Raw genomic sequence first — 22,521 nt, forward strand, 5'->3', positions numbered from 1 at the left:
AAATTTTGCATGCATACATATAGCTACAAATTTCAAAGGCACACACAACGCATACAAAATTCAAATTTTCAACCATGCAAAATTCAAATTTTCATCCATACAAGATCCAAAAATTCCAAACCTTACAAAATTCAAGTACAAAACCATACAACCATACAAAATTCAAATTTCAAATACAAGCCTACAAAATCCATACAAAAACAATCCATACAAAATCCAACCAAGGCAAGCTGGAACTCGCTACCATGCAGGATCAGTCCGAGTCATCATCAACCGTAATGTCCACCACGGACTCCTTGTTCCTTTTTTGGCTCCTATAACGCTCCAGATCCTGATCCAGCTCCGTCCCAGGGGTAGCAGGCTCCTGCTCCGAAATACGAAGAGTATCGGGAGGACGATGAGTTCCCTGCTGAGGGGAAGGATAGTGATAAGGCGGCGGGAACGCCATGAACTGGGGCTGCATCTCAAAAGCCTGGGTCTGACGCATCCGCTCCATCTCCTGCCAATAATCCCAAGAATCTGCACTCCAGGGCTGAGAGCTACTCGCTCCAAAGTAAAGACCAGGGGGAGGCACAAAAGGCATCGAACTGCCCGGACCTCCAAAGGATTGCCTGGTAGGCTCAGCATATGCAAAGGGAGCAGCTCCCTTAACAGCATCAGAATGCCTCTGTTAAGTACTAGTACCAGAACCCAGGCCCAGACCTAAGCTCGGTCCCTCCTACCCTACCAAAGTCTCCACCTGGGGCTCCCTTTCAACGGAATCTCTGGGACCTCGACGGCGCTCCTATACAAAATGCAAAATTCAAAAGAATCAGACATCCATATTCAAATTTCCAAAATACAAAAATTTCACAGCCAATGAATGCACCTCTCTGTCTCGGCCAGTAAGTTTCTTGGTCATATTGGCACATTGCCTCTTCAAGGAATCAATTACAAGCATACAGCGACGCACTCTCGCCCGAGGCGCCTGCATACAAGATTCAAAGCCAATCTCCAAATGCAAGGTTACAATCAACTTCGAGAAAATACAGCGGTACTTACAGCTGCATAATGCTCCGGTACAGCATCATACGACCTCCGATGTGGAGGAGAAGCTATAGGAACAGCCACCCCCACCTGTTCTCCGTCCGAGTCAACATAGCGGACGACCCTATCAGCATAGGGAACATCCTCGGGGTCGACCTCCTCCTCCTACAAATATTCTTACAATAGTCAAGAATACAAGAATACAAGAATACAAGAATACAAGAGTACAAGAATACAAGAGTACAAGAGTACAAGAATACAAGATACAAATTCAAAATCTCACCGACAGTACGAAGCGTACAGGTGGAGCAAGTCTCGCCAAAAGGCCCTCATGACTACCTTTCCTATCTACAAAATTCTCCCAAGGGATACAAACGGCATCGCCCCCAGCATCCAAATAGAGTCGGGCGACATCTTCAATTCGTGCCAGCATGGTCTCCGGTGGGTCCTTAGGGACAAGCCTGTCCCTCGTACTATGTTGAAGGGACACTCGCTCCCCCAGGTACCACATATGGCGATACACACCCGGGAGCAAGACCCGCCGTCCAGAAAAGAAGTGGGCCAGCATGGCCGAAACAGGTATAGGCGCACCAACAAAAGGACGCCAAACCACCTACAGAACAGACAACTCAGACAAGTATACAATTGCAACAGATACAAAAGACCAGAACAATACAAAGGCATACCTCCTCAACATGCAAAACCTGCAAAGCTATGCGGAAGGTCGCCAAAGACACCCTCCTGCGCACCGCTCCTACCCAAGAGGCAGCATACGGGTAAGCCGCAACCCTAGTACGAGCCGACGCCAAAGTCGGAAAATGCTCGTACATCCAAATCTTCAAAAAGGCAAGCAAAAGCATCGTTCAAGTCCTATGTGTACAAGGTTCAAAATACAAACATACAAGTAAAAAATACAAAGTACAAGGAGTCCTAAATACCTCCAGCACGCTCCACAAAGCAGCAACGCTCGCCTTGCTCTCCGGTGAAGTCCTGGAGGCGTTTTTCATTTCATACAAAGGGTGGATGTATGCCAGGCCACCCCAGTTGAGGCCTGAAACAGCCCTCGAATCCCTCAAAGCTTCCAAGAAGCCAATCAGCACCCGGCTACTCCTGCTCGTGGCCATCACTCTACTCACAAGAGCCAAGAGGAAGAGTCGAACCCTCTACTCCGCAGATATGTCCGCACTGCGGATCCCATCCATGATCACCGTCACAGGAGCACGGGTGTCATCCGTCATCAAGTCAACAACAGGGCCAATCCACTCCCTGACACCGTTCGAATCCCATTTCAACTCAGAATCGAAAGTCACATTCCTCTCTGAAAATGGGAGGACTGTGATCATAGCAAACTCGAAAGGGGTAATGGTGATCTCCCCCCATACCATATGAAAAGTGTTGGTGGTATCCCACCACCTCTCCAACATGGCCTGTAGTCGGGCTTTGACGCCCTTCCTCCCTTGAGCATCTCCCAAAGCATGCCAAAAATCAACCAGGCTCGTCTGCAACCAGATCGCCCGAGCCTTCGCGTTGTCATAGACAGCCGGGAAAACATCATAAAGATCCTTCAGATTCCAAAATGTGCGCAACGGCTCCCCGTCAGCCTACAGATGAGCGGATCAGTTCGAAACCTATACAAGTTCAAAAGACAAAATTCAAAGCACAGTACAAGACTCACCAAACCAGCGCGAGGCCGCTGGGACAAATGAAACTCCAGTCGAAACGCAAGATCAGAAGGCCGCCAACCATTACCGTAAAAGGTAGGTACTCTCCGCGGTACCATGCTCGGCTCCGGCACATTCGTTGCAGTCTCTTCGTCATCCGAAGCATCCTCCATAGTTGCTCGAACCGCCGAACATTCAGCAAGCTTTCTCCGGGTGTGACGAGGCATGCTATGTCATTCGAAATACAAAAATATCAGCATTCAAGATTTGGGGCTATCTTATACTAGCCCGTACAAAGGTCAAGGTTTTAAAAATCCCCACTGGCAGTACAAGTTCAGTCAGGGACTTCTACTTCAACATACAAATTCTACACCAACGCCTAAGCTATCCATGCCGAAGCAGGTATACAAGTTCTACACCAACACCTAGGCTATCCATGCCGAAGCGGGAATACAAGTGCTACACCAACATCTAGGCATCCTAGTGTGAGGGGGTCGAAAAACCACGAAGCTAATGCGTGACCTCGTCCCTCGTGGGTGTGACGCTTCTTTTTGTCAAATCAATTGTAATTGGATTTCCTGTGAGTTTACACCCAATTGACTAGTAATATAGGAGTCGCCATTCAGTTTTTAACGACAATGAGAAAAACTGACAAAACCCGGTTATCGTGACATAAAGGGAGTGCAATTATGTTTGACCATGACGGCCGTAGGTTCCCTTGTGATCCCTGGTGGTGGGGATCGCTCAACGTACACCCGCAGGGTAGAGATTGAGGGTTCGGGGGACTGTAACTACCGAGAGGAGTACTCGCTCTTCGATAACTCCAGAGGCAGGATATCCTTACTAGCTCAGCATAAATAATTGAAGGGACATGCGTTAACTATTAAACTAATCTGAGTTGATTTTAACAATATGCAACATATAGTACTAGATCGAGCGCGATTATCTGATTTAGATTGTTTTAAGGGACCTAGCATGATAATCCAATTTCCCAAAAATATCATATCTATTAAGCGTGATCGAACAATCAGATTTAGTTAGTTTAACAGTTCATAAAAGGGCGAGGAAAGCAATTAAACCATGGAAAAGGGACACATAACGACGCACCCTTGAGAGGTGCGTCACGGTTCTCAGAAAACTAACCACTTTGACTTTGCTATTTCTCCTTTTATTTAACGAATCTCAAATTATGGGACAGGATACGTTCTGTTCGATTTATGGATCGATTGCGACAAAACGCGTGATCAGTTTTGCAGCGTGAGGCTTAGGCTTAGGGGTTTAGAGTCAATACTCAGAAATATAATTGTGTGTTGTGTGTGTTATTGTTGTTCTTTTCACGTCGCACTTAAGGCCCTATTTATAGAAAAGAGTTCGTGGAAAGATAGAATTGTAGAACTCTAATCCACGAGGAATTAGGAAAAAACACGTACCAGGTATTTTCAGCCCCCAGGCCTGGGCGCCGAAGATTTCGGCGCCCAGAGCCAGGCGTTGAAAATAGGATCTGGGCTGTTTTTCTTAGTCAGATTCGGATTCCTAGAATCCGGAGTTTTTGAGATTTAATTGAGTCTTTTAATGCGTATTAACCTTGTGACGGGATGCGTCTGGGCCCGTTACGAACTCTAGGCTCGTTAGGATTTTAATTAATACGTAACTCTTATTTTGGAATCGTATTAGGAATAGGATTCTCTCGCAATTTCTATCTCATTTAGGATTTATGTTGGAGTGCAACACCTAATTCTGACAGGTTTCTATCTTTTATGACTTGCCACTTTTAACAATTACCCATTACGGCAGTTACTATTTTTAGCAGGTTTCCATAAATAGCAGGTTTCGGGTGAAATGAAAAGGGGAATTGAGATCCGTTATTTTATAGGAGATGCGTTGTCAAGTGGAGATTTACGCTTTCATCATCGAACCTTCCCTTTCGGGAATGGGGACAAAAGTAGGTGTCTACAGTTAGCCCCCACTTTGACTGAGTCTTGGAGTAAGACGATGGTCAAAGTATTAGACGGAGTGCGTCGCACAAGCCATGGTGACCTGTTTTGGCGAGTGTCTCACGAGCCCCCGAGTGACAACATTTGACTTAAGGGTCATCACTTGAAGTGTCGACATATCCCTCACGTGTCATTGGGATTTGCCAACGGATAGTATAGAAACTTCCTCGCTTTGTCATTGGAAGGATCTAAAGGTGCGCAGAAACTCCCTCACTTTGTCATTGGGAGTAGCTACAGATTTTTTCGAAATCAAAGCTATAAAGTGTAATTGGGCCTGGCCAAGCCCAATCACGAGGTAAAAATGTTTTTAAAGATTCTCATTTTCAGGGTTAGCTAGACGAGAAAACCCCCTTGTTTTTATGGGACGTAAAACGAAGGAAAATCCAGCACATCGCTCTTTTTTGGAAAAAACGGAAAACCAATCTCTGGAAAAAGGGAAAGCTACTCACATCGTTCTTTTTTGGAAAAACGGAAAACCAGAAAAAGTTATCGCTGCAGCGGCTAAGGACCTGCGCGGTTAGTGACGCAGACCCCGCCGGCTAAAGATGGCGAGCCTGTCCACTAAGGGTGGACACCCCGTCCGATAGAAGTGGACGATTCTATTTTTGAAATTTGAAAATAAGGACCTACGCGGCTTGTGACGTAGACCCCGCCGGCTAAAGATGGCGAACCTGTCCGCTAAGGGTGGACACCCCGTCCGATAGAAGTGGGCGAATCTATTTTGAAATTTGTTTTGTGTTTATTTTTTGAAAATAAGGACCTACGCGGTTTGTGACGTAGACCCCGCCGGCTAAAGATGGCGAGCCTGTTTCATTTGTTTTTTTGAAGATTCTATTTTTAGAAAACTGAGGACCTGCGCGGCTAGTGACGCAGACCCCGCCCGCTGAGGGTGGGCGAGCCCTGTCCGCTGAGGGTGGACGTCCCTGAATTCGTTTTTTCGATTTGGGAACTCGCGTGGTTCGTGATGCGATCTTGCCAACTGAAGATGGGCCAGTTCCTATTTCTTTTGTTCTTTGTGATTTCTTTTGAGAATTTCTTTTTATTCATTCTTGTAGGAGCGAATTCTTTCGAGGGATGCTCGGATTTAGTTGTAACCTGAATGTGGGTTGGCAACGTGCTTAGACGAACCATTGTCTTGTGGTCATCTTCCTTCATGGTTTTGAGCTAGTCCTTACGGCTCAATTTTGCCACTACCTGGGTCCTTGATTGGGGACCATGCATAAGTATCAACGGCGACCTTTGTCTTGAGGTCGTAAACCGGTTCTTTTTCTTTTGAGATTATCCAAACACGGGACTTTGTACAGCGTAGTCTGGGAATACTGTTTTAACTTTGCATACTTTTTTTTTGAAATATATATTTTCTTTCGAGCCCCCAAGCATTCGTGCTTGACGGTCATTTCTTGTCAAAGGGGGGTTCCTTGGGGACACGCATTATGTAAGGTCCTTGATCGTGTTTGGGGATCGTGCTCGTAAGTGCGAGCGATCTTTGTAGTGGTGTGCTATTCTTAACAAAGCTGTGAGGTGCGACTTTCAGTAAAGAAATCGGCAATTTTCAAGTCGAATGAATATGGCAGGGCCCTATAGAAGTCAGAGCTGTTTTTTGGGTCTGGGATCATTTTCGGCTCCCATGCCTGGGCGTTAAAGATTCCGGCGCCCAGCGCTGGGCGCTGAAAATGATTTCTGGCAAGGTTTTTGATGACACAGTTGGCCTTTTGTTCGTTCGTTTTCTTTTTTCTTTTGAACGCGTTCGTAAATGTTCGATACTTAGAAAGATGATATGTATGTGCGAACGAGCGTTCATAGAATGGTCGTTGTGTGCGGTCCATTAATCAGTTTGTTTGAATCATTTTTTTTGGGCAATGACTGATTTTGAATAGTTTGCTTAGAAGCTTGATAGGGTTCAGGCCCATTCATGAAGTGGGCTCAAACATCGTACCCTTTCGATTGTTCAAACATTTCCTTCGAGATTTTTTTTTATTTTGCTATGGTTGTTTCGTAGCTTGGAGCCCCCAAGTATGCATGTTGGGATGCTTCCTTTTGGCGTACGATTTTTGTAGGTTCTTTCGAGAAAGACGCCTTGGGGTTCCGCTCGTGTAGGTGCGAGTTATCACTTCCGTGGTAGATAATATTTTGCTACCCTTTAATGTAGGAGTCGTGGGGCTTGTATTTTGAATTTGGGCGATAAGTAGTCTTTGCCTCTTTTACACATGCTCTTGGTCGTGCCTACATTAGTGCAATATGCCTTACTCTCCTTTTTTTAGGCTTGTACCGTGGGACGGTTGAACTTATGGTGCAACATAGGCTTGTGTGGCCTAACGGCGTGTCTTAGAACATTCCTCCAGGCGTTGGGATATCATTATTATTTTTGCATTGGAGTACTTCAGCATGCCTCGTTCAGGTGTTCGAACAAGTGTAGCACCTTCTGCATGGGTTTGCACGGCTTATTACTTCGTTCGATGCGAGGATTCATAGGTGTTTCTTTCTTATTTTTATATCTGGGCAAAACTTGGCTAGCAGAAAGATTCAGCGCCCGAGCTGGGGCGTTAAAGATATCGGCGCCCAGCTCTGGGCGTTGAAAATGATTTCTGGGTATATTTTGACAGTTCTTATCTTTGATTTTTTTTTTTCTTTTGCTTTTGCTTTGGAACGAGGTAGACTGTGTAACGAGCGCTTGTAGGGCGAGCGTTATATGCAGTAGTTGGATCGGAGTTTCGGTGACTCGCGATTTTCAGTTACCCTTGTTAGTGGGGTGACTTTATATATTCTAAGTGGTGCTTAGAATTTGGGAGGGGTTGTAGCCATTCTAAGGTTCGTTTTACACGATTAAAGCTTAGGATTGTGCCCCTATGATGTATAGCATTAGCGTCGAGAATTTGCGATAAAATCGTCATTTCGAGCATTTTTAGAGTGTTTTTCTCAAGCCCCCAATTGTAGCTACGGGATTGGCTTGGTGCTATAATGCTTTGCATACGTCCTTATGCATTCATGATGACATGGATCATGAATAGTTTAGTGCGAGGTACGTTCGAGTAGTGATCTGCTACTTCTCTTGTAAATGTCGTATTTGTGCGACATTGCCATGGTCAAAGTAGTCACATGTTGAAGTCTTTGACTCACTTGCAACATTGAGATAAACGCATACTTAGCTTAAACCAACGACACTTTATTTTGTTCGAAGAAGTCTTTGAAAATTATCTAAAATCCGAGTCCTATTGTGTACAATCCAAGGTGTCCTAAGCAAGTTGGCTTATAGAAGGGTTCGTACATGATCACATGAGTGAATCAAAATACTGTTACGATTTTTGGAATGCTGTCTAAGGATTTGCTGGAAGCCAGGGTGCAGGTGTCAAGATATTACTTGTGCCCGTTTGGCATATGCTTTTAGGCTTTTAGGGCCATCTTTTCCAGAATTGCGGGAATATAAACCGTTTTCAAATTGACTTAGATTTACTTGGTGTATGTCTGCACAAAAGGTCAAGGTATACTTAGTTCTTTCCCTAGTTTTTTCATTTCAACTTTTAGCCCCCAGTTGCTATTATGTCTTCCCATTAATGATGCTTTTAGATTTCGATTTTAGATGCCCGTGTCATATGTCTGAGTAGGGTGAGCCTTGGTTAAGCGCCAAGTCCTATTGACAATGTCTGTTTTATTTTTTTCAAAGGGGATTCGCAAGCATTTGAATTACCATGGACGGGTGCCCTGAGTTCGAAGGAACGATGGGGCGACGCCGTAGAACAATTCTCTTTATTGCAAGCTTACTGCATTTACTACTTGTTGGCGATCATGATTGTGTCTAGTGGTGAAAGAAGGTCTTTAAGCGAACGACCATGTCTAGTGGTGAAATAAAGTCTTTAAGTGAGTTAGTTCGCTTTAGGGAGGGTCAAGTCGAGTACTTTAGAGGTCATGGACGCTTGCGCTAGCCCCCACTTAATTGAGGCAAAGCGATCTTTTGAGTCTTGGCTAGGTGCCTAGGAGTGTGAGTGCTCTTTCTGGCAAGGGTACGTGCCCTTATTATTTTTCAATGTGTGCTCATTAATTTTGGCATTTTGATGACTTGGATTCTTCCTTTGATTTAAATTTTTCTTTCGACTTGGATTGCAAGTAATTAAATTTCAATAAGGGACTTTATTTCTTATTCTTGTTATTCTATAGGATTTAATATTTTTGCAAATTGGTTGGACCGAATCATGGATTGCCTACGTATCCGCCTTAAATAGATTTAATTTGGAATCAGGTCTTGCGTAGTTCTTAGCCTAGAAAATGGTTTTTTTAGAATGCCGATTTTAAACAAGTACGTTCTGAGGTGGAAACGTATTATTTGAAACGGTGGAATAAGTGAAGTTTATTATTATTTTAATCTACTGCCTTGCCGTAAGCCAAAAATTTATTTTATGTATTTTTTTTGAGTACATGTATTTTTTGGTGGTACGTATATCTGAATACGTGTTGTACCCCTCCAAGTGTTCGTTATTTTTCCGTGCATGTGCAGATAAAATAACAAGCACTTCTGGACAATATTTGGCGAGCAGAGAGAATCAGCGCCCAGGCTAGGGCGTTAAAGATTTCGGCGCCCAGCTGTGGGCGCTGAAAATTATTTCTGGGCAGATCTTTTTTGGTGCGCTAAATGCTTCTTTTTTCTTTTTAGACTAACTTTAGAGGCGCTTTGCAAAGTTTCTTTTTTATTATTCACATTTTTTTATTTTTACGTTGAGCGTAGAATGTACTCTTCATTTGTCTCTTTTTTATTTGTGACTCAAGACGGCTTGAAAGATGGGTTGAATGAGATAGGATGAGTTGTATAGGTATTAGTCGAGCATGAGGATTACATCAACCAAGGCCAATGAATAGTATGGGGACGGCTCAAGGGTATATCAACAGGATGTATCCAAACAAGTTATATGATCATTATGCTAATGGTGGTGTAAGAGCAGGTTTCGGAAATAATGGGTATGACGCACGTGTCAATGGCCGTACGTGGTTTGCAGTTGATAACAAGTTCAGAAACAAGAGATGAAGTAATGGTTTCTTGGGTTATGGCAATGAGAACATGGATGGGTTAAATGAGCTGAAAAGGGACCCCAGAGCGAAGGCGTCTAATAGCATAAGGATTGGAAATGGTAGACATCGTAGAATTTTATGATTTGGATTGGTTGACTCAATTCTTTTCCTTCGTTTACTTGGGTAAATTTCGCGCTTTGGGAGGTACGGGCTAAGTATTTCATGGCTCGCTCTTTTCGCTCTCCCTTTTCTCTTTCTTTTTAAGTATTTCATGGCTTGCTCTTTTCGCTCTCCCTTTTTTCTTTCTATTTTTTCTTTTTTCTTGGGATTTCCAACATAAATCCTTCAAAATTTTTATTTGGGCTAAAAGGTAAATGGTTGTGGTTTTAGAGTCACGAGGCGAGACTGAGTGAGCCTCGTTTGGTAGGCCTATAGTGGGCCTTTAATTTTAGCGGGCCTAGGGTGGACCTTTAAATTGTCTTACTTTGCAAACGTATTTAGTCGTTTCTTAGAATGTGCAAATAGCGTAGATTCAAAATGTTATTTTTACCTTATTGAAATTTAACGAAAGAATTACATCGAAGATAATTTTTGCTTCTTTTCAGATTCCGGTTTCCGGGATTTAACTGGAAGTTGTGATTTAGACTCGAACTTTCATTAATCTTTCTGATTATAACCCGTGTATGAATACAAGGAAGTGGCCTAGACTCAAAATAATGATGTGGCGTAAGCCTATAATACTTGACCAAGCAACTCTCTGACTTAGGCTAATTGGACCATAACTTTCGTTGGTTGACACTTTAGATTTTAACCCTTGGGTGTTCATTTGTCACGCGCCATTTTGCTTAATGTTGGCAAGGTAGTTAGTTGGGGAGATCGAATTTTTATTTTTGCAAGACTAGAATCATTAGTGAGGCTTCCCTCTTAGTGTGTATTGCTTGACCCCAATGGTAGCCTTATGATATGCCGATTTGGGTATTTTCATGGTTCGTCATGTTGCATTCATGGAAAATCTTTTAGTCCGTACTTAGGAGTATTTAAAGGAACGAGTGGCTCGAGAGGACTATGATAGTCGTGACCCAATGTGATCATAAGCCTTGAGGCCATTAATTTTTGTTAATGGTATTGATACCTTAGGTTCACTTTGGGGGTTGTGCGACTATGGAGGAATGATTTTCAGAATGTGACTGTTTCCATTTTGCAAATAATATAATATATTCTTTTTATTGGTGAGAGAGAGTATTGAGGCCGTGGATTCTTAGCAAGGGATGATAATTACATATGGGTGCTTAATGATTTAAATGTTAGGAAGGGAGACTCAATATGGTTTAACCTTTTAACTTGCAGAACGACACCAAGCATTAGGACCGATTCTATGGATAAGACAACTAAGACTTAGGATTTAGATTGTACTTTGGCAAGCCTAGTCTAGACTCGGATTTATTTATTTTTATTCGAACATTATTTTTTTTTCTTGAAAACTTCATTTGAACATTATTTTTTGAATAATTTGCTCATGTGACATTCAAGGTTATTTCAATTAGCGTGCTCGGTTTTGGTGCCGAGCATTGTCATCGTAGGAGGCCTAACAACGACGCAAAGAGTTATTCTTTTTTATGAGTCGCTTTTAGAATCGAGTGCTTTTCTTACTCCCTCGTAGCAATTCTTTTTGCGAACGGTATTTTTTTGTGCTACGTATTTTCCTTTTGCGCGGGCACCGAGGCTGTTGCGCCCGACCAGAAGGCCAAGCAGCAACTTCAGCGCCCAGCGTAGGGCGTGAGAAATTCTGGCGCCCAGCCAGGGGCGTTGAAAATGCGTCCCTGGCTGGTTCTCGTTTTCTGTTTGCGTCTACTTTTGTTTATGCGACTTCGATTTTGCGTGTTTGCTTAATAACGTCCTTTACGCGTTGTGCAGCGTTTGTGGGATTCGTTACAGGCCATCCTGAGCGTCGCTTATTTTTGTGGCGATCGTTCGGGTTTGCGGAACACGTATTTCGGTATAACTCTTTGGCAAATTGGTTTAATAATGTTTGGGCAATTTTTAAGGACGTTGGTTTTTCTAGGATAGTTTGTCACACACAATCATATATTTCGCTACACATAACTAACGTTCCATCATGAGGCAATAATAATATGTCATGTAGTTTATGATAGGCTTCTATGGGTAGTTATTCGCGCCTGGCTTGGTACCGCTTCTATCGCAGATCCACCACATGCCCCGGTCGGGGTAGTGCTTTCAACAGAAGAATTTTGTCCCAGAAGGCCAACCCGCAAGTGCAAGCCAAGGGGGCATGCAGGCGAGAGGGATCTAGTGGGCGAGCGATTGGGTTTGGGACGGGTGTACTACTAGCGAAAGTGCCGAGTGGACAACATTCGAAGCGTATGCACCCCCCGGTTGGCGATGGGTATCCTTAGTCCCAACTCCCGAGATGAAACACCAAGGGAGCCAAGATTCGTCATGCGGTTCTGTCCGTTCACATTAATATGCTGATTTTCAGGTCGTCCCAACTTGATGGGGAAATAAACGCGGGGTAGGATCGTTTCACCCTTCGGCTACTTTGATTACCTACGAGCACGAGTATTTCCTTCACTATCCCTAGTGGAGTCGCCACTGTGAGGGGGTCGAAAAAGCACGAGGCTAATGCGTGACCTCGTCCCTCGTGGGTGTGACGCTTATTTTTGTCAAATCAAGTGTAATTGGATTTCCTGTGAGTTTACACCCAATTAACTAGTAATATAGGAGTCGCCATTCAGTTTTTAACGACAAGGAGAAAAACTGACAAAACCCGGTTATCGTGACATAAAGGGAGTGCAATTATGTTTGACCACGACAGCCGTAGGTTCCCTTGTGATCCCTGGTGGTGGGGATCGCTCAACGTACACCCGCAGGGTAGAGATTGAGGGTTCGGGGGACTGTAACTACCGAGAGGAGTACTCGCTCTTCGATAACTCCAGAGGCAGGATATCCTTACTAGCTCAGCATAAATAATTGAAGGGACATGCGTTAACTATTAAACTAATCTGAGTTGATTTTAACAATATGCAACATATAGTACTAGATCGAGCGCGATTATCTGATTTAGATTGTTTTAAGGGACCTAGCATGATAATCCAATTTCCCAAAAATATCATATCTATTAAGCGTGATCGAACAATCAGATTTAGTTAGTTTAACAGTTCATAAAAGGGCGAGGAAAGCAATTAAACCATGGAAAAGGGACACATTACGACGCACCCTTGAGAGGTGCGTCACGGTTCTCAGAAAACTAACCACTTTGACTTTGCTATTTCTCCTTTTATTTAACGAATCTCAAATTATGGGACAGGATACGTTCTGTTCGATTTTATGGATCGATTGCGACAGAACGCGTGATCAGTTTTGCAGCGTGAGGCTTAGGCTTAGGGGTTTAGAGTCAATACTCAGAAATATAATTGTGTGTTGTGTGTGTTGTTGTTGTTCTTTTCACGTCGCACTTAAGGCCCTTTTTATAGAAAAGAGTTCGTGGAAAGATAGAATTGTAGAACTCTAATCCACAAGGAATTAGGAAAAAACACGTACCAGGTATTTTCAGCGCCCAGAACCAGGCGTTGAAAATAGGATCTGGGCTGTTTTTCTTAGTCAGTTTCGGATTCCTAGAATCCGGAGTTTTTGAGATTTAATTGAGTCTTTTAATGCGTATTAACCTTGTGACGGGATGCGTCTGCGCCCGTTACGAACTCTAGGCTCGTTAGGATTTTAATTAATACGTAACTCTTCTTTTCGAATCGTATTAGGAATAGGATTCTCTCGCAATTTCTATCTCATTTAGGATTTATGTTGGAGTGCAACACCTAATTCTGACAGGTTTCTATCTTTTATGACTTGCCACTTTTAACAATTACCCATTACAGCAGTTACTATTTTTAGCGGGTTTCCATAAATAGCATGTTTCGGGTGAAATGAAAAGGGGAATTGAGATCCGTTATTTTATAGGAGATGCGTTGTCAAGTGGAGATTTACGCTTTCATCATCGAACCTTCCCTTTCGGGAATGGGGACAAAAGTAGGTGTCTACAGCTAGCCTACTCTCCCGCGAGACCCAACAAGGTCACGAGTGAGATCATTATCTACAAATACCAAGTACAAAGTTCAAGATTCTACAAAAGTTCAAAAATCTACAAGTTCAAGCAGTTCAAGTTTAAGTGGCTATCAAACAGTTTTCTACAAGATTCAAGAATCCTACTATCATACAAGCATCATATCAACAAGCATTTAAAAGTACAAAAATTAAATCTACATGCAATCCTAGAGATTATTTCATAAACAAAACATGAAATATATACTTACATGGACAAGGCAAGAACAACAAGATTAAGGGAGAGTAGTCGACCTTTGAGAAAGAAAAAGCAAGAAAATGAGATTGTTTGCTCTTCAAAATGGCACGGCAAAGGGGGAATTTATAGCCAACCCCTGCACCAAACGCCACCAAGCGCGTTGGGCGCCAAGCTGCTGCATGCGCGGAATCTTCAGCGCGCGGTCCTCCTTGCTGATTGCACGTTCTTTGCTGCTACAGTTTTCTGCACCAGGCATCAAACATCAAATCATGCTACCCTCCGAAATTACGGGTATATACATGTGTCTCTAAACACCAACAGATAGATATCTCAAGAATACAAAGTCCGAAAAATACAAGAATTCAGGCGTTCGACTCCAAACGGACCCAAGCACCAAGAAAGTCAGCCGAAATTTCAAAATTTTAAGAACCAATAAAACTCTCTTCTCCCCAGTGAAGCTTATCCCCAGCGGATCAACTCCGGGTATTCAAAAATTCAAAATTCAAGAATTCAAAATTCAAAATTTTCGATGCCAAGCTCCATCTTGAACCAAAGGCGAAAAAGCAATACAAGTACAAATCAGAGTCGTCACAACCGCACGGAGGTAGACTCTATCCTTTTTTTAACGCCTGTCTTGTGCAGGTACCGGCGTACAAATAATGTTCTTGATTGCAGAACATCTTGACCATTCTCCGTCCCGAGTCGAAAACTTTGACTTGCGCTTTCCTAACCGAACGCTCAGTCAAAGTGGGGGCTTCTGTAGACACCTGAATCGTGTCCCCCCATTGGGATGATGACGATACCATTATCCTTGCTAGGTGGTTGGAACAATTCCGTGCGGAAGTCCCGATTGCTAGAATATATTCCAAAATCCAAGAGCCAAAGTCCAATCCCCGAGACCGTTCCCATTCCAGAACTCGGTACAAAATTCAATTTCCAAAAATCAACTTCAAAATCCAAGTACAATCTCACCCAATGGACCACTCCATTGGTTTTACAAGGCCTTTTCCAGTCAAAATGACACTAAGAAATCCAAATTCGGGCGCCGACCCACAAAAGCGAGCAAGTCGGGCCTAGGGCTGAGCGCGGATTGGATAACCGATCCGAAATCAACATTCGGATCGGATATCTATATCCGAAAATTCAGATATTTGATATCCGTATCTGATCCGAAAATTTCGGATATCCGATATTCGAATATCCGATATTTCGGATCGGATAATCTGGATATCAAATATCCAAAAAAAGTCCTGTTAATTTCTTTTCCTGCTCATATTATAACCCACTCATCCAGATATCAAACTAACCAAGTTTAGACTACTAATTATTTGATTTTGATTGAATAAATTAACAAATCCCATGTGTTAGGAACTTTATGAAGTGATTAATAAAATAAAAGATAATGAACTAACACAAACCCACACATTACCAAGTTTAATAAGTGTAATTTTTAAAAATGGGATTCAAGTCTTTGTTTCACTGTTTGCCAATTGAACTTTGAAGATTTAAAATCTTAAACCACAATACTCCAATACAACAAATCGGCAATAACCATAAATAATTAAATATTCTAATACACATCAGTATATCAATATTTCGATTCCCATGTGAATCCAAATTAAAAGACCAAGCTTACTAGGGAAATAGATGAACTAAAGAAATACAAAGTAAAAGAGTAAGACAAATTAAATTATCGGTGAATTGCAACAAGATTGGAAATCAGATATTGAGACTTTGAGAGCGGGCAGCCGTGAAACCAGAGATTGAGAGTGGGCTGTCGTGAAACCAGAGATGGACCACGAGAGGCCGAGACGCTGCCGTGAAACCAGAGACTGAGACGTTGAGAGTGGGCTGCCGGTGATAGATGGGAGTGGGCGGCCAGTGAGTGTAAGTCGCCGGCGAGAGATTGAGAAAGGAGACTAAAAGGCTAAAAGAGAGAAAAAGTGAGAGAAGCGGCGGACCGCGTGAGATACTGAGATATGACAAGAGTTTGAGTTTTAGGCAAAAGGGTTTGCTTGTTTTGAAACCTAAAAATAAAAACTAAAAGTTTAGTAAAGGTTTCGGATCTTATTGGGTCGGATATCCGATATCCGGTATCCGATATTTGACAATTTTTCGGATATCGAATATCCGATTTTGGAAAAATCAAGATCCGTATCCGATCCACTATCCGAAAATTTCGGATCGGATATCCGATCCGAAAATAATTTCGGATCGGGTATCCAAAAAAATCGGATCGGATGCGGATCGGGTATTCGGATTTTCGGATTTTCAGATAGTTTTGCTCAGCCCTAGTCGGGCCTCGTCCCGTAAAACCGAATTCAAATCCCCAAAACGGCTAGTTTTTATTCACAAACTTCCTTAATCCACAAGCAAAACTTCTTGCCAAAAAACGTACAGTTCGTACAAAGGTACGCCCACTACAAGCCAAACGCAAGGACGGCGTCATCGTCCTTGCTTGGCGTCTTCTGTGCCACGTCAGCGGCACCTGGCGTCGTTGATGCGTTGGACGCAGCTGTCAGCTGGCGTTTAGCCACTCATTTTCCTATTTAAACCCCTAATTTCCAGCACTTTAGGGCAGCAATTGACAAACAGAACGTCGTAATACAAAAATTGCCTCTAAACATCAAAATACAAAACTCTTCAAAAATCCCATACAGACTTCAAATATTCAAGCAATTGGGAGCTCCAAGAGGAATTCTAACTTAAACCTAACTAGGTAATTATGAATCCCAATCCTAATCTACTATGTTTCCATGATTTCTCTTTCAAAATGATTAGTAAAGTTGGCACTTTTATTCTTAAAAGTGTCACTTACAACAATCACATATTTTTACAAAATCAACACTTTCTATGATACAAATACAAAGTTTCAAGATTCAATGATGTTTGAGGTTGTTTGTAATCACTTCCTTAAACTAGAATCATTTTCAAAACATGGAGTAATCAAAGGTGAGGCCTTTCTAATGTTTAAAGGTCTAATCTTTGAGATTCAAGACTCCACATACTTTTCAAAATCCAAGTTCAAGTTTCAAGGTAATTCTGAATCCCAATCCTAATCGACTATGTTTCCATAATTTCTCTTTCAAAATGATTAGTAAAGTTGGCACTTTTATTCTTAAAAGTGTCACTTACCACAATCACATATTTTTACAAAATCAACACTTTCTATGATACAAATACAAAGTTTCAAGATTCAATGATGTTTGAGGTTGTTTGTAATCACTTCCTTAAACTAGAATCATTTTCAAAACATGGAGTAATCAAAGGTGAGGCCTTTCTAATGTTTAAAAGTCTAATCTTTGAGATTCAAGACTCCACGTACTTTTCAAAATCCAAGTTCAAGTTTCAAGGTTCAATGATGTTTAAGGTTGTTTGTAATCACTTCCTTAAACTAGAACCACTTCAAAATAGGAGCACATCAAAGATGAAACCTTTTCAACATTAAAAGGTCTAATCTTTGAGATTCAAGACTCCCCATTTCAATATTCAAGTACAAGTTTCAAGATTCAATGATGTTTAGGGTTGTTTGTAATCACTTCCCTAAACTAGAAGCATCTCAACATATGGAGCATATCAAAGATGAAGCCTTTTCAACATTAAAAGGTCTAATCTTTGAGATTCAAGACTTTTAAGTTCAATATTCAAGTTCAATATTTCAAGTTCAATATTCAAGTTTCAATATTTCAAGTTCAATTTCTATGTCAAAATCTAAGACACTTTAGGATGAGCAACTTGTCCTAAAGTTGAGATTTTTAGACTTGAATCCGTGTCAGACGCACTTATTCTTAAGAAACCGTTTGGCGTTCGGATCTCAAATACAATAATTCAATTTCAATATTGCACCTTTCAATTATGCACTTCAATATCACAATTTCAATAACGCCTTTCAATTAAGCACTTCAATATCGCAATTTCAATAATGCCTTTATATATTGCACCTTTCAATTCCGCACTTACTATTATGCAACTTTACTTGCCTAGTCCTTCTAGGAAATCTGGTTTCCCACCTAGTCCTTTTCTAGGTGGTGATGTATTTTTACTAATTACGCATTTATTTTCTATTGTGATGTTGCTTTACTTGTTTATTGCTTTCATCACCTCACATGCTAAATACAATAAAATGCAAGGTTACACCATGCTTAACGAAGATAATTTCTTGGACAAACCGGTCTTAGGTTCCCTCAAATTAACTTTAAAGCGAAGTGGTCACAATACAAAGTAGAAATTCTATTTGTTCAAGTACTAAATCCAAACCCACATAGTGTCACGACTAGGGTTGTTCGAAAATGTTTTGTGCCATGCATTCGAATATAATTTCTAAGGCTCGCGGAATAAGCATCTCATTCCCTTGCCCGGATTTCACCCATTCGTTTCTAAGATTCAATGCCTTATCCAATATAGAGTCAATTTTTGTCTTTCCAAACGGGACCCTTAAAATGTTTGGTGGCGACTCCTTCGAAATCCAAAAATACAAAAGTTCTAAAGCCACTCTCGTAGGGGAAATGCAAAAAAGTACGAGAGGAAAAATACCCCCTACAGAAGCGGAATGGTTTTGTACCCTCGATGCCTTCTCTACTTGAAAACAGAGGAGCAGAACAGGAAGTTGGAGAAAGCTCGAAACAATAGGTGAGAATGAACTCTAAAAGAACTTTTCTGCTATAATTATGTCCCTCTAAAATTTTGTTAAGAAAAATTATAAAATTTAAAATCAAGTTAAAACCCTAGACAGCATCTTGCAATGTTTAACCACATCCTTAATAATATCTAGAATAGAAAAAGCCATAGTGCATATGCACACCTCAATATATACCTCACTCCATATCATATTGTGTACTTTTCAAAACTTCAATAGTCCCTCAAACCCTCTTCCTAGTAATAGAATATAAGAACAAAAAATCGATAAGCATTTAATATTCCACGCCTTTTTAAGTTTCAGAGATGATCATTACAATTAAATGTTAGGTTTTTGTTACCTTTAGCGCGGCAAGAGCCTTGGGAATTCCTTTAAAACCCCTTCCACGCATAGTACCTAAATCCAATTAACACCCATCAATGATAATGAGGTAAAAACATGCAAACTCAAGGCGCTTTATTTTAACTACTTACTCAAAATGACATTTTAGGTGGATGCCAATTGTCTTAGTTAGATACCTTCAAAAAATTTAATTTCACACATCTAATTTGACGAGCCACAAAAATATGCGAAATAATTAAAGAAAATCACTAGTATAGAAGAAAATCAATCTTAAACCAACACTTTATAAGACATTCACAAAATCATAGATCCCGCGTCTCTCAACTCCTGCCAGAACCCAACAAGAATCATAAACCGGTGAAATTTGACGAAAAATGAAAAATAAAAAAGGAAAATACGAACTATCAGGTATACTTTACCTAATTTACTGGCAGCCTCATCCAATCCAACATATTCAACTCTGTCTCTATCATACAAGTTCAAGAACCTGCACATTAGACCAACCCAAAATCACAAAAAGTTAAATTCGATTAAAATCAAAGTATAAGGTTAGTGGAGGCCGAAAGGGAAAGGGGGATGAATACGAAACTCAACATCATCCGGAAGCTTAGCCAAAGAACATGGCGTCAATCCTTCCTTTTTGTAAAAATCATCTGGAAATCAATGGAGGCATTGTCATTCTTTGCAGCAGCTTGGTTCGCTTCAACTTCCTCAAAAATATCAAAGCCTTTATAATGTCTGGATATTGCAATAGTGGCATTTTGTCTCCATAAAAATATGCAATGAGTTGAAAATACGAAGTTTAATATTTCAAAACTATAGTACGGAGTATCAGCAAGAACAATTGGAATAAACCCTGCAATATTACCTCAAATCTGGAGTTGGGGTATAATTTCAACACAATAAGAAAATCAAACGTTCAACTAACCAAACAAATACTAAACATACGGATTTGATATCATTATTATCATTACCCCATTGCCTCAAAGAGGCTCCCGCAAGAACAAGGGTCAAGGGGGTTGGACGTACGCAACCTTACCCCATTGCCTCAACGAGCTTTGATATCTGAAACTAAATTATACCATTAGAAATGGGAAAGCCAAATGAAATGTTCCATCTCCATGCCATACATGAATACATTGCCTCACCCTCTAAGACCGGTATCATAAAATTTACATTCAACAACATGATAAAACAGGGTAATTATCATTTTGCTGAAAACTGGCATTTCACCTATTTTCAGTTCTGCGTCTATTCATTGTATATTTACATCTCCAATATGGTTCAGATCTTCAAAGAAGCAGAAAATAAACTTGGGTAAAAAAATCACTGAACAATTCCAACAAACAAAATAGAATCAAATAGCTGCAACACGTCATACAATCAAATAAAAATCAAGAACAATAGACGGCCTCAAGCAATTCAACGTAGAACAATCCCACAGATTCAATTTCTTAACACCAACTAAAAATTCATACCCGTAAAAAAGAGGGAGTGAGTACTAAACCTCAGGGGTAGATAGGGTGTACTTTTGAGTCATATCAAGCTTAGACTTCTCAAAGTAACATAATAACAACACCAACAGCTCCAAGCTTCCCCTTCATAGACGGAAAGCACCTGCATAGCCCATGAAACTCTAGATTCAGTCGAAACATCAACAAAATGTCAATTAAAATCACAAATTGTAATCAATATATAAATTAAGAAGCAATCAATTAAACCCTAGATTTAATCTAAAAAATCGACAAAATCCAAAAACCATAAAAATATATAATTTAAATCGGGCAGTGAAGAAAGATTAAGACAAAGATGAAATTTGTATACCTTAACCACCTCAATTTCCATCTCTTGCCATTTCTAGGTATAAGACTTCAAATAACACCGAGACACACAGAAAAGCCCAAATAGAGTAGAAAGATGGAGAAAATGGGAATAACAGTAGAATTATCCTTGTGTTTGCTATCAAGATTGGGAGAAAATATAACCATGGACAACAAACGAAGAACAAGAAGAAAATAAACTGGGAAGGGAAGGGAAGTGAAGGAAATAATGCCCTTGGTCCAAGTATGCATTCGATGTTAAGTCTAATAAATGCGGTTCAGTATTAATTAACAAGTTAATAATTCAGTGAGATCAAGTGAGCTGAATGCCTAGCTAGAGGCCGCTTCAGTTCAAGTGGAATTAATGATATTAATCCACAGCTTACTCTTGACTGAACCCGTAGGGTCACACAAATAGTACGTAAACGGATCAAGTATTTAATGGAATTAAATACTCCATCTATGGATATTCGGAATCGACGGATCTTGGTTTCAGTGGGAGCTGAGATCGTCACAGGCAAGAAATGAATACTCCGGAAACGATGATATTGCCGGAAACGGAAATATGGATCGTATCGGAAATATAAATATTATCCAAGTCGTAGATGTTGCCGGAAACGGAAACATGGTACGTATCGGAAAATATTATCAGAAATGGAAATATTGCCGGAATCGGAAATATTGCCGGAAACGGAAATATTGTCAGAATCGGAAATATTATCGGAATCGGAAAATAATTCCGGAAACGGAAATATTAAATATTTGTACGAAACGGAAATTGATTCCGGAGTCGGAAATATTAAATATTGTTCGTATCGGAAATGAATTCCGGAATCGGGAATTTAATCGGAAGCGTATCGTACGAATTAGCATCGGACGAGGCCCGCTAGACGAAGGCCCAGCACGAAGCCAGGCCATCGCCCAGCAAGCCAACACGCACCATCGCATGCCAAGCCTCGACCAGGCCCAGCGCAAGGCCAGGCCCAGCCAAGGCCTGGGGCGCGCGCGCGAGAGCACAGCAGTGGGCCGAGCGCTGTGCGCCTAGCGTGGGCCGCAAGGCTTGCGCGGGTGTACGGTGCTCATGCAATGCTTGTGCGGGAATCCTAAAGCAATCGGGATTCGAAATATGATTAAATCCTAAAACTATTAGATAATAATTATTTAATTAGAGTCCTAGTAGGATAATAATTAAATAAATTAGTATCCTAATAGGATTCCAAAACCTTTTCCATAACTCTATAAATAGGTGCCTAGGGTCACATATTTACATAGATTATTCAAGTATTCAAAGTGAGTTTTTGAGAGAAAAATTCAGTCACATACCTTGCCTAAAAGTGCCGAAATTATTAGTACCTTAAGGGCGATTCTAGTTGGTCAATCTTAAGGCGGATCCGGACGTGCTGTGGACTATCTACGGAGGGACGACACTTGGAGTCCTAAAGACTTGTTCTTGTTCGGTTCGGGCGCAGCTAGGGAAGGCACGCAACAAAGAGTATGCATCTAAACTATGCTATATGATTATGTGTAAATAATATGTATTCCTGGCTAAATGGTTTTTCCGCATGATTTATGAATTGTCATATGTATCATAACCTAAATGGTTTAAGAATATTGTAATTATAATAAATTTTATTTATTCTAATTATTTGACTAAAATTAAAATCATGAATTAATTTAAATACGACTGAAATTAAATTAAACTTTTTGGATTCAATTATAAATTTATATGAGC

The 22,521-nt window shown here is 41.0% G+C and overlaps 1 protein-coding gene across 13 annotated transcripts; it reads right to left on the reverse strand.

Moving 5' to 3' along the window:
* Nucleotides 1–86: 86 nt before the first annotated feature.
* LOC110778742 (uncharacterized) lies at nt 87–21,161 on the reverse strand. 13 transcript variants are annotated; one of them, XM_056843806.1, is made up of 13 exons: nt 20,794–21,161; nt 20,477–20,586; nt 19,559–19,622; nt 19,389–19,456; nt 18,968–19,296; nt 14,048–14,234; nt 2,702–2,915; nt 1,965–2,627; nt 1,713–1,862; nt 1,310–1,639; nt 1,042–1,191; nt 869–967; nt 87–784 (listed from the first exon to the last, which is right to left on the reverse strand). In XM_056843806.1, exons 8-13 carry the CDS (start codon nt 2,148–2,150, stop codon nt 719–721), a joined length of 981 nt encoding a protein of 326 aa, XP_056699784.1. In that variant the 5' UTR covers nt 2,151–2,627; nt 2,702–2,915; nt 14,048–14,234; nt 18,968–19,296; nt 19,389–19,456; nt 19,559–19,622; nt 20,477–20,586; nt 20,794–21,161; the 3' UTR covers nt 87–718. The 13 variants fall into 13 exon arrangements, with proteins under 13 accessions (XP_056699784.1, XP_056699779.1, XP_056699780.1 ...); XM_056843801.1 differs by having other exon boundaries at nt 19,559–19,707; XM_056843802.1 differs by having other exon boundaries at nt 19,559–19,734.
* Between the last annotated feature and the right edge of the window lie 1,360 nt (nt 21,162–22,521).

Source organism: Spinacia oleracea, chromosome 4 (assembly GCF_020520425.1).
Source record: "Spinacia oleracea cultivar Varoflay chromosome 4, BTI_SOV_V1, whole genome shotgun sequence".
NCBI classification, from domain to species: domain Eukaryota; kingdom Viridiplantae; phylum Streptophyta; class Magnoliopsida; order Caryophyllales; family Amaranthaceae; genus Spinacia; species Spinacia oleracea.

What these genes read in the sequence shown, in the direction of transcription:
- LOC110778742 (XM_056843808.1), bottom strand. Translation starts at nt 2,150, where the DNA reads ATGGCCACGAGCAGGAGTAGCCGGGTGCTGATTGGCTTCTTGGAAGCT. An exon ending in CTTTGTGGAGCGTGCTGGAG is followed by an intron (nt 1,863 to 1,964) that starts GTATTTAGGACT and finishes GCCTTTTTGAAG; the next exon opens with ATTTGGATGTACGAGCATTT. An exon ending in CTGTACGCTTCGTACTGTCG is followed by an intron (nt 1,192 to 1,309) that starts GTGAGATTTTGA and finishes GAATATTTGTAG; the next exon opens with GAGGAGGAGGTCGACCCCGA.